Source organism: Crocodylus porosus, unplaced genomic scaffold (genome assembly GCF_001723895.1).
Source record: "Crocodylus porosus isolate Cpor-Errol unplaced genomic scaffold, CroPor_comp1, whole genome shotgun sequence".
NCBI lineage: Eukaryota > Metazoa > Chordata > Crocodylia > Crocodylidae > Crocodylus > Crocodylus porosus.
This window is the reverse complement of record NW_017728886.1, coordinates 203,323,807-203,336,323: the sequence shown is the minus strand read 5'-3', so window position 1 is coordinate 203,336,323 and position 12,517 is coordinate 203,323,807. Positions and strand designations below refer to the sequence as shown.

The window sequence follows — 12,517 nt, the reverse complement described above, 5'->3', positions numbered from 1 at the left end:
TGTCATCAGCAAATTTGAACAGGGTGCTTTTTACCCCTCATCCAAGTCGCTGATGAAGATGTTGAACAGTGCGGGCCCGAGGACCAAGCTCTGGGGGACCCCACTGCCCACATCCCTCCAGGTCGAAAATGACCCATCCACACCACTCTCTGGGTGCGGCCCTCCAGCCAGTTGGCGACCCATTTGGCTGTGTAGGTGTTGACACCACAGTCCCACAGTTTCTTAATGAGAATGGGGTGAGAGACAAATGTCGAAGGCCTCTGAAAGTCCAGGAAGACTATGTCCGCTGCTGCCCCTGCATCTAAGGATAAACAGATATTGATGAACCCATATGTATATTGCTGTTAGTGTGTAAGGCAAGTACACACGTACATGCAAACAACTCTCTTTGTATTTATAAATTATGTACATAATTATATACTTTTTAATACATAATTATGAAATACATATGCATTTCATAGTTATGTATTATTATATAAATTATTATAGATGTATTTATAAATACATTTAAACGTAGTCACAGAAAGCTCTTCAGTAAATCAAGCCTGGTACCTAATAGTGGTTAAGAAAAAAAAAAGAAAGAAAAAAAAAAAATCACCTTTGTACCATAAAGCAGAAGTAATTTATCAAAAGAATATTACAAGTAGCTTATACCAAATGCCACTACGCCACTCCTTAGTACTTTCAGTAGCTTATTATTAGCAATGAGTGGAGAAGCTTACTTGCTACAATCCTGTGTGGCCTGGTGTTGGGCCAGATGACCCAACATGTCTTTTCCACTTCTAACTTCTTTGCTACTAAGATTAATCATGCTTATAACTAGAAAGGATCCCCGCCATGCAAATCAGCTTCTGTTGCTTCAGAAATGCAGCAGAGAGTGAGAGGAAGCACGTTGTTCAACTTCACAGTACAGTAATTTCTCCCATAAAGTAATAATTCACAAAGGCAAATGTTAAGCCCAATTTAGATGACGAGAATATCACAAAAACAAGAGGAAACATCTTGAACCAGAAACACCCCTTTTTAAATTTTTATGCATGTGTGTGCAGAACTAGTCACTTCCTGAAATTAGCTACATTGAGTGGACAACAGACCACCACAGATTTTTCTACAGTATTTCAGTGTCAGTTTAAAATATTTCTTGATCTAGTTTATTAGACAGAAAAAAAAGTTGCACAATGGCTGGTCTCTGTCCAAACTAAATAAAGCATCACCCAGGCATACCAGATTTAGGTGCCTTCTTAAAGCCCTTTAGCTCATATCTTCATAAAAAAGCCACAATATATTATGCAGATATACAACTTGCATTCTTTTTTATGCTGAAAGATTAAATCTGTAAGTCAAACTGGAGATTTCTGATTAGCTGTCAAAGATGCCGTACTCATGCCAATACAAAGATGCTTTACTTTTACTTAGAAAAGTCATTTCAAAACAGTATTACAAGCAGTGTATTCCTATAAGAATATTAAAATATTTTGGCCAATAGTCCCTCTTCAAAGCTTGTCAGAACACTAGTCTAGGAAGTAAACTCAGAAATGCACTGTTTCCCACAGCTTAAAATATTTAAGATGTTTATTCATTAAATACAACTTCTAAAGAAGAAGCAAGGATTCAGAGAAGGATGAGGAGAATAATGAGGAACACAGAAAGGATGATTGAAAAGACTGGAATTCCTTGCATTAAAAATAAAAGAGGACATGAAAAAATATTTTAAAAAATGGATAGTATAAAAAAGATAGATCAGGGCCTTTAATGCTCATTTTCCAAAAGCAAAAAAATATTTAACTTAATTAAAAAAGATCCAAGTTAAAGCCAGTAAAAGAAAATATTGCTTATGTAACAAGCAGTTAGAATATGAAACTCACTGCCACAGGAAACTGTTGAAGCCAGAGCTGCTCTTGTCCTGCTCTAGTCAGGCTCCACAGGAAGCTAGGCTCAGCCACGAATAGTAGCAGTGGGTGGGTTTCTCCTCCTTGCCCAGGTCCCTCCGGATGTTTCCTCTCAGCCCAGGAGCAGGCGCAGGGACAGAAGAGACTGTCTGCCACCACTGCTGCCCCAAGCTAAGCTCCACTCCTAGTCAGACCAGTTAGACCTCTGGGGTAGCCAGAGACAGTGGCAGGTGGAAGAATGAGAGAATGAGAGGGGGAAGGGACATGCTGGTGTGTGTGGAGGAGAGAAGAACCTTATCTGCTTTAGGACTTAAGAAAAGTCCCCAGCTGCTACTTCCACACCATGGTCTGCCCACCTGGTAGAGAGAGGATGGAAGCAGAGGTGCAGCCACCTCTGCAGCACCAGTTAGTGCTCTTGCACCCTCTTAGAAAATCCTGGATCCACCCATAGTTTTCTCCCTAGATCAAATCCTTGTTCAGGAGTTACTACAGTGTAAGGCTTGAATGCATGGCTTTCTGTGGTCACTATCTGCAAGGATAGCCACCAGTGTGATTCATTACAACAATACCAGCAAAAAGCCAGTATGGTTGGCTCCAGCTGCTTGGGAACCCACCTGCCACAAGGAGTACTGAACCTCTGCCCCCCGGCCTCCAAACCCCACAAAAAACTGACAAGTTCTGTTCAGATGTTTTGCATCAAGAGAGGGTGTTTTCCAAGATAAAAGTGCTATTTTACACATGTAATAGGGCAAATTAATTCAGATAATACTCTAATGAGGGTCAAAGCTAGCAACACAAGCGTGAATCAGTGTCTTTGAAACTCTACTGTAGACATTTATTTTTCAGTGACATTTTAAATATTTACATTTTCAAAGACCTAAGCAAACCGCAAAGTATCATCTACTCACCCATCCAAACTTCTCCAAACTGACCAGCTCCAAGTTTTTTCACTAACTTAATTGATTCCCGTGGAATCTCCCATGCATCTTTATCCCAAGGTTTCTGGGGTTTAGGGCTAATGCATGCTTTTTCCAGTTTTTTGCATAAGCCATCTGACTGCTCTGTTTTTCAAAGAAAAACACAGTATAAAAATCCATTGCATTGTTAAACATACTTTGTTTAATGTAGGCACAACTGCAGATCAACACCAATCAGCTCAAAATAAAGCAGGCATTATGAGGAATGCTTTGATCTAATAGAAACCAATCTTTCTGTATTCATCACATCATATTTAACCATTCAATCAGATTTAGGGTTTCAGAATTCAAAAACCAATTTATAAAACAGCTGTGTGATCTGCAGTTAGTGCCAGACAAAAAAAAGGTCATGGCTGCTCATAATGTGCGTTTTTTTCACTCCAAGAGGGCAGTAACACCAAAGTAAGTAAAATGCATGTTCTAATGGTTGATGGCATGTCAGTGAAGACAGAGTAGGAGACCCGTCTCAGGAAATACAAAAACAAAAAAAGATGGATCTTGTTGCTTATGATCAAAAATCAGAAACACCGAGTATCTGCTGTTCCTCTCCTAGACTTCAGATTTCTGGAAGTTTAAGTTCACCTCTTCAGATGCCCAACTTTAGACAGCAAATTTTGAAACACAGGAAATCTATGGCCCAGGCATTGACAGAATTTAGATATTTCTGCACCCCTCCCCCATGTTCAGGCCACTAGACCATGCTTAAGATCACCTGAGAATTTATGTCCCTGAAGACATTTAACGTACATAGTACATTGGTTCAGTCAGTTAATTATTATTATTATTATTAATTACTGGGTGGAGGGGCAGGTAGCATTGAACCAAGTCATCTACGCATTTTGAAGACAAATGATGATTGCACACAAATTGCTCCTTTCTCTCTTTAAAAGAATCATTGGATCCAACTCCATTTGCAATAAAATAATGGAAAAAGCTACCTTTGACTTAAAATACAGGATAATCTTGATCTTACTGAAATGTCCAAAACTTTAAGTGGACCTTAAAATTAGTATTATTTTAACTTATGTGCCATGTACCCCCCTAGCATTGCTTTGAAATTCCTATATCACACTTTTTTAGTGTATAATTGTTCAGTGACTAGAGAAGAAATAATTATGACACATGCAGCATGATAATAAAAAGACTTGTATAATTTTATTAGGCGGTTAATTCTTCAGTGTAGTTTTGAAAATTTCAACCCAATATTTTCTCTCCAGTGTCCAAAACATTATTCTGAACTATCAAGACTATGTTCAATGGGGGCAAGGGTGGGAGAACACCATTATGATAACCAAGAAGTTATAAACATTTTAAAGTAATTACTGCATATTGGAAAGTAATATTCCCTGTCAATGGAAATTTTGATTTTTCCTCAATAGTAAAAGGCCCAACCACTAGCATAAAAAATTATAAGGTTGCTTTTGTTTCATATTATGAAAATACCAGTAGATGTTTAACAACATACCAGATGTATTACATTTTGTAAATATCATCCACCTTTATTATAATATACCATTACACTTACAAACACAGGGTTTTTTTATTTATAACTTATCTGTTTTTTTCTCACTTTAACTGCACATTAGTGTAACTCTGGGAGGAGTGACTTTTACATTTATTATTCATTTTATACTGGTAAATGAGAGATCAGAAACAGACTTTCTAGTACCAGTAACAGACCTTAAGCCAGAGGTACAAAGATACAGCCAACAGACTGGATCTGGCCTCCAATGACCTATCATCCGGTCTGCAGTGATGCCTGGGGGTTTTGGACTGGACCCGCACACCAGATGCAGCGGGCTCTAGATTGTCCTGCATGCCACATACAGTGCTGCACATGGGGCCAATTTGGGGTATGTGCTGCACATGGTACTTGCACTGGCCCAGTCCTGTGCATTGAATCCAGTACAAGGAGATGGTCTGCAGGCCTAATCCAGCCTGTGAACTACTCCAGCCCCACACATCTGCCCTACAGGACCTGATAAATTTGATACCACTGCCTTAGACTCTGACTGAACTTGTGTTTTGCTCTTAACATGAATCTTGCAACAACATTCACAGTGCTTAGATTATTTATAAAATGTACTGGAAAGACTTGAAATAGAACAATAAATTATTTTTCCATTAAAATAAAGCTTAATATCTGACAAGTAATTCACTAATTCATTTAACTTACTTTGGTAATGTTTGATCATTTCATTGATGGTAAGAAAAGTAATTCTTGGAGAGATGTAATATCCTCCATTGTCTAGACTCCTGATTTTGTAGTGCTTAATAACATCACCATGCTGTGGATCAAGGTCCCTGATGGAAAGAGAGTAGCTACCTGTGGAAAACGGTGCAAAAAAAGCTGTTTGGTAGCTTGTATGCCTGTAAAACACACATTTCTATAGTTCAATATTCAATAGATATAACAAATGCAGTAAGTAATATTTTGCCTACTTGTCATGTTCCACGTTTATCTCTCACAAATATTTTACAATTGGCATGAGGAACATAACTAAATGAACCCCACTGCTGGCACTGAACTTATCCCAAGATACTACTCAAGAACCAATGGGGATTTTTCTCTCTCTCTTTAGAGCAATATTTTAGCATAAGGATGGACCATTTATCTCTATTTGATTCTATAATTTCCTCCTAGTTTTAAGTGATAGAACTCAGTGAAGATGGAAGGACAATGGTACTGAGTGGGCACTTAATAAATATTCAGAGACCACCAAGCTGGTTGAGAGGCAGATACTCTGGAAGACAGGATAAGGTACAAAATGACCTTTATTAAATTCAGGCCATTTCTCCAATTTACCATCTGAAATTCAATAAGGACAAACAAAGTATATTGAACTTGGGACAGAACAATCACATCCACAAATACAAACAGGGGAATGAATGACTAGGCTGCAGTACAGCAGAAAGAAACATGAAGAGTAGCATGTCTTACAAGCTATGATTTAATGTGCTGCTGCTGCTGGGGGGAAAAATAATAACAGAATCCTGAAGAATCCCAGGATACAAGAACAGTCATGGGAAGCAATGCCTGTATTCTTCTCAGCAGCAGTAAGGTCTTACCTAAAACAATGCCTAATTTTGGGCACCATACATCCAGAAAGATATGAACAAACTGGAAATAGTCCAGAGGAATGTGTGAAACAGTAATGGGCAATATGAACTCACGATCTGACCCAGCAAATGGCAATTCTTATGTTCTTATAAGATCAACAAAAATGATCAGGTGTCTATAAAACACGACTTACAAGATAACATTGGGAGAACTAAGATTACCATGCTGACTTGAATATACCAACCTAAATAGAAGACAACCCCCCGCCCCTCCCATAAGTAGATTCTATTGATAAATTTGTTACAGTTGTCCCGGTATAGAATCTAAGTATTGGAGTTTTGCCTTGAATTTGTCCCCTTCCTGCTGCTATAGCAAGGAAAATAAATCTGAAGGGTAGCCCCTTTGCCCTCTGCCCCCTCAACTTCTTCCCCTTACAGCTCCTCCCCGCAACCCTTACCTTACCATCAGACTCTACTCTCCCTGAACACATGAAAATGAGGAGCAAACTTGAAAACACTGACCTTGAAATTAACATACCTGTATTAATTTGCATTTAGTACCCATAAACTTAATCTAGAATTGATGTATTTTTGAAAACTGCTACAAGTTTAGCACAGTTGCTCCATAAACACACTTTTAAGCAGCACTTAAAAAAAACCTTTCTATCAGCATGTTTGCCCAATACAGGCCACATGTTGTTTTGCAGTCATACTCAGTGTTGGCTGCATTCATAGTTGGTTTCCATTACTGAGCATATGCTGCTTTTGGTAGCATTTTAATGACAGACAATATATTAAATGAAGTTTCCTTGTATGTAAATATAAGAGGATAGTTCCCCCCCCCCACCATCAGCATTGGGGGGCGGTGGTGGAATCTTGTCTTGTATTTAAGTAAATATGGTATTTAGTCTGAAGAGGAAGAGACTTGAGAGGATTTGAAAACAGTCCAAGTACCAAGAGGATGGTAACAGACTGTTCTCTGTGTAAAGGGGGGAGAAGACCAGAGGTAACAGTCTTAAATTGCAACAAAGAAAGCATAAGTTGGATACCAGGATCACCATGAGGGTGGTTAAGCACTAAAACAGATTACCTATAGAGATTCAGGAACTCATTAGGTAAATCATGATGTCCAAAATTAGACATTTTAAAGAGCAGATTAGGCAAATGCTTAGTTTGGGGTGGTTTAGACCATGATAATCCTGCCTTGAGTACAGAGATGGACAAGGTAACTTCCCTTGGTTTCTCACAGTCCTATTTTTTATTGAATCTTTTACTTCCTTTGGAGAATTTACTTCAGTCCCACTGAATTCATGGTTACATACTAAAAAGCGACATAACAAAATGGTGCCAAATTCACATCCGTTGAAAGCAAAATTTTTGTTAGAGCAGATTCAGAGATTAATCAGTGAGTCCACTGATTAAACTGACTGCCTACCTTTTAATGTTTCACTTTCTCTGATAAGGAATGATCCAGGACTGTTTCCAGGAGCTAAGAGCTGTCTTTCTGCATCTTTCCTGGTTATATCTTTGAAGAACCATCTGAAAAGTATGTCAAGGGTTAGATTTTAACCCACCCCCTAAAGGCCCACAATAGGGTAGAAAAGTTTCAAATATACTAGAGTATAGAGGAACCTACTCTTCTGTTTCCAAAGTGTTTAACTTTGCTACATAGTTGCTTGGAATGAAACCTTCCTTTTTCGTTGAGAAGGATTTAGCTTTCCACCATTCCCCTAGTCTGAAAAGCAAAAACAACAGAATTCACAATATGCAAACCAAAAATAACCAAGTGCTATTTATCTGCTTCTTTGCTGAGGGGCTTGACTGGGCTGGAAAGAGACACGTGACACTTCTCTTGGAAGTAGAGCCATCTGAGAAGCTTGAGAAAAGCTTCAAGGGCAGAATGCAACAGCCCTCCCCCAAGATGGTTGTCAAGAAATACAGAGAACTGAGTGGAACATTTTCACTTTCACACTGAAAGGAAGTTTCTTCCTTTTGCATGGGTGTGGGCACAAAGTAATAAAACACAACAAGAAAAGTGATTTAGTAACATCAAAAGATACATTACATCCAACATTATCATACTTACTCCTCAAGAACTTCCATTTTTTCTCCTTTCTTGAACGACAAATCTTCTTCATGAATGCCATCATAAGGATACAAGGCTACTACAATGGTCCCATGTTCCTCTGCTTCTATTAATGCAGAAAGTCAATGGATAATCTTAGCAATACATACGTTCTTAAAAGGCTGTTACAAATTGCTAATATTTTTATGGAAACATACCTGCTTTACAGAACCTCTGACCTGGTAAGAGTTGTGTGTCTGTATTTGCCTAAAACAAAATATTGCTCAATTAAGCAGTTTCAAGTCACTGTGATGTTCACTTTACACATAAGCACATTAATAAAATAACTTATAAACATAAGCTGGTTTGGCATGATCTTGCACATATTTTCTAAGATGCCTACAAAACTTAAAATTATAAAAGAAACTAGGGTTGGCAAACTGGTCAATTGACCAGTCAAATATTATCAATTTACCAGTCAATTGACTGCATATTATTGACCAAAGGTTATAGTAATTTTACAAAAAAAGCCCCCTCTTGTTTTTGTAGTTTTCTTGACAGAAACGATTTTTTTATCATTTTTGACACATTTCTTAATGGAAAATTTGGGCTTTTTCTGTGTATTACTTGGACCTATTAACATTTTTTTTTACAATTTTGACTGATATTTGACCAGTCAGTTGACCAAATTTTGACTGATCAAATACCCAAACTTAAAAGAAACATGTAGCTATTTTTGCTGGGCAACACTTAGATGCTTTAAAAATAAATAGTAATGCAAATCCCAACTAAACTTTGAATACAGCAGCATAGCAACCCCCCCATCCCCTCCCGAAGTGAAAAGTAAGGTGGCAAGTGTATACCTCTGAAGCTCCTGTATTAACATTTGGCAAGGATACTTCAACAGGACAATAAAGCAATAATTGTCAGTATAGAGGGGCAGCTTCATAAAGTTAAAGAGCAAAAATTTAATTACCTTTCTTAAATTCCTCAGCAAAAAATCATTATTTAGATTTATCCAAATACAAGGATTAAAAAACTACAGGATTTTTTAGGCGCCAGCACTAGAGTAAATAAGTAATTAAAGAGAATCTTATTTGATTCAGATGATATGCTGGCTCAACAGCCTCAGCAGCTGTAAAATCAGCATAGCTCCACTGAAGCCATTGGTTACAGATGGGGTAGAAGTGTTCACCACTGACTAAGGTCAATTATCCCATTTTTACCCTCACTGAAACTAACCTTCTATTTTGCCAGTTTAAGGCAAAAAATATTAACAGCTTCATACACTCTCCCCTGTGAAAAGTCCGATTCATATGGGTTTGCATGGGAGTTATCCATGCCACCTCTGCAATCCAAAGACCACCAGCAGAGCTAACATGCAACTATGCTCTGTTCCTCCTGACATGGAAGAGCAAACATTTTTTGTATTCCCTAGCCTCTCTCCCTAACATTTTCTTTTTGCTACCATCAGTGGAGCACTGGTCCTTGGCACAGAGGGGACTTCCACTGCTCTGCCTCCTCCTATACACAACTGCTTTTTATTCTGTTGCACTTGGTCCTTACACGCGAACAGAAAGCAGCACGAGGTGAAGGTTGAGGAAACTTGACCAAAAATGATCAAGAGTCATAATTAAATTATTAAATCATAAATTACATGTCAAATTAAGGATTACCTCAGCCTTTCTTAATCGAACACTCAGTATTTTAATCCCTAACTCATTAAGCAGCCGCCCTGTAGCTGTTTATGCTTACCAGCATAAAACTACACATTAAAAATAAAGGTGGTTCTTTTATAAAGAAAGCCTGATACTTTTAAAAATCTTTCCAAAATACTGTAAATTACTAAATATTGAATTAAAAAAAATAAATGTCACTCAGCCTTCCTGTAAAGCATCAACAATGCAAGAACAGTACACAACACATTTAGGAGAATATTCCTCCAGAGCGAAAGAATATATAAGGATATATTTATTAAGGAATGAACTACCAGCAACTTTTTTTTAATACCTATCTTTTGAGGGTGAACTGTATAGCATAACAAAGCCAAACTATGAACTAAAATGATTAATCTTAGGTTCTGCATGCATGTGTTTTTTAATTGAAATTTAAGTTATGCCTGTCATGCTTTGCTCTCACTGTTGGAATTCTCCCCTGAAACTTACTGGCCTTTGCTGTTTATTGGACGTTGGATCCCTCACATAAATAGTTCGTTCAGTTTTACGTACTGGTTGGTTCTTCAAATCTAGCCCATCTCCAGGCAGGTTCTCTTTCCTTTTTGATTTTATACATCCCATATTTCCTGTTGGAATAAAAAAGGGTATTAAACAAAAACATTGCATCACATAACTGAGTAGCTTCCCATGCAATCGTCTGGCTTATATAGCTAAAATTTCCTTTCCAACCACAATACTTTATTGGCAAAACAACTGAATGTTAAAAGTACCAGTTGTAGTGCTATATAATTTTACAAGTGAAGGAAATAGTCTCGTCTTAATGCACAAATAAGCAAATCATTTGAAAATAGTTTTTTCAAAGATCAAACTTCTTTATTTTTAAATGGTCTTTTTAACCCCAAAATAAAAATATTCCAGATAGATCAACATATCTGTGGATGAGAAGATTCTGATATAAATGAAATGGACAAGAAGGGATTGTTCCCACTGCAATCTATATAGGTGAATCATAGATTGAAGCCCCAATTTCCCAATAGTAATGCATACAGAAGTGTTGCCAGTATGTTCCAGTGAAGAGGTTCTAAAATGTTTTTAGATTACTCTACCAGTGTAAATGGTAAAACTATGGCTCTCTAGACCATGACAGTATCCTCCAATTTGGTTTTGTATATTAACCCCAGGGTGGCTATTGGTCCAGTTTCATATCAGACCATCTTGTTTTTAAACCCTTTGTCCCCCATCCATTTCTGAATGAGGAATGGACAGCAAAAAGTCCAGTTTTTTAGTTCACTGGTGGAAATACATGTTAATCATTTGTCCTCTATTGGCTGTGCTTAAAATTGGGTGGTGCACAGCCAGGAGGAGAGGGGTTTTGAGTCAGCCAAGAAGGGATGGAGAGAGGGAGGTGGTGGCCCTGCCCCTTGCTGCTGATTGGTTGAAGGACCCAGTGGCCCCCCACCTTTACTGCTGATTGGACAAGGTGGCGGCTCCACCCCTCACCACTGATTTGCAGAGGGAGACTGCCCCTCACCAGGGGGTTGTCCTGTATTCTGAGGATGCGTCAGTGGCCACCCTAGTTAACCCTGCTGGGGAGCTCAGTGACTGGAAAAGTCCAAACCCCATGGCAGGCTGAAGAGAATAAAACTCAACCAGAAGCAAACATTGGTAGTGCAGGTCAGATAGAGAGGGAGGACACCTAACTTATCTACTGCAATAGCATGAAAAAAAGAAAAAAGAAACAAAAAAAAAAAAAAGGGGTGTACCACTGCTTTAGTTGTTCCCCAGTACACTCTCTCAAGGTGATCATTGTATCAGTATAGGTGCACAAGTTTTATGAAGCTCATCTGTCAAGTATCTCATAATACAACTATTATATTGGGATAAGAGTATCCATGCTAAGGTATAACTATATTGGTAAGAACCACAACAGTATAGTTATACCAGTTCAGTTTCCAAGCACAAGATGGACCATAGAGGTTGCCCTTAAAGCCTCTGAATCCTATGTTTCCACCTTTATTCTACTCAGATGAGCTGTGCAATTATACCTATATTAAAGATGAGTGGCTGCAATTTACTCCTTTTCATGAAAATCAGCTGTCACTACCTGGTATCAAAGTTTAGGTGTCACTGGAATAAAAATCCATTGGTCATTGTACCATTAAGCTCAATAATCAAATAGTTTGGAAACCAGCAAAATGCTCATGTGTTCTTAATTTTAATATTAAAACAAAAAAAAGGCAAAAAGCAAACCAACCAAGAAAGCCCAGAGACCCACATGACAATTAAAGAAAGCAGTTTTCTGTTCTTGCATATCAGTGACTTCAACAGTTTTACCTATGTGAAGCACAGAGAGTGCATTATAATTGGTATTCTTAGACCAGGAAATATCTAATGATCATTTTCACTTTGTGGAAGTCTCCCTGGGAATCATTTAGACCTCAGTTCCATGTGGGATAGTGCTTAGTTTTATTTGAGACACTAACAGACTCTTTAGGAATCCAGTATCTATAAAAACAGCCTTCAGTTTTATGAACACCATTAACTGTGGGCATACAACATACAGTACTTACATATCTGTATAAACTTATGAGGAAGCTGGTGATTTCACATGTACATTGGACAATTAGCAAATAGAGGCCAACTACCTGCACTCACAAATCAGGTGGTTCAATCATCTAAATGCTATAATATGCACTTGCAATTTTCTGCCTACAGAGACAGAACCTAAATTGAGACCTTAAAAACAATTTGGCAGTAAGTATAGCACTTAAACCTTTCAAACAGGCGAACAGTCATGTTGATTTCAAAAGGTTTAGTTGTATACCCAAAGATAAGCATGTTCTTACATGA

General features: G+C 38.0%; 1 protein-coding gene across 2 annotated transcripts in view; it reads right to left on the bottom strand.

The window, feature by feature from the left end:
- Positions 1-12,517, bottom strand: part of LYN (LYN proto-oncogene, Src family tyrosine kinase) — an 86,527-nt gene that overhangs the window by 38,505 nt on the left and 35,505 nt on the right. The window contains exons 2-8 of one of the 2 annotated variants that reach the window (XM_019548226.1): positions 10,220-10,293; positions 8,210-8,258; positions 8,013-8,118; positions 7,563-7,661; positions 7,362-7,465; positions 5,043-5,192; positions 2,798-2,950 (exon numbers count right to left, since the gene is read on the bottom strand). In XM_019548226.1, the coding sequence (XP_019403771.1) occupies positions 2,798-2,950; positions 5,043-5,192; positions 7,362-7,465; positions 7,563-7,661; positions 8,013-8,118; positions 8,210-8,258; positions 10,220-10,293 (735 nt within the window). Of the gene's footprint in view, positions 1-2,797; positions 2,951-5,042; positions 5,193-7,361; positions 7,466-7,562; positions 7,662-8,012; positions 8,119-8,209; positions 8,259-10,156; positions 10,294-12,517 lie in introns of both variants that reach the window. The other variant, XM_019548219.1, reaches the window with a different exon arrangement.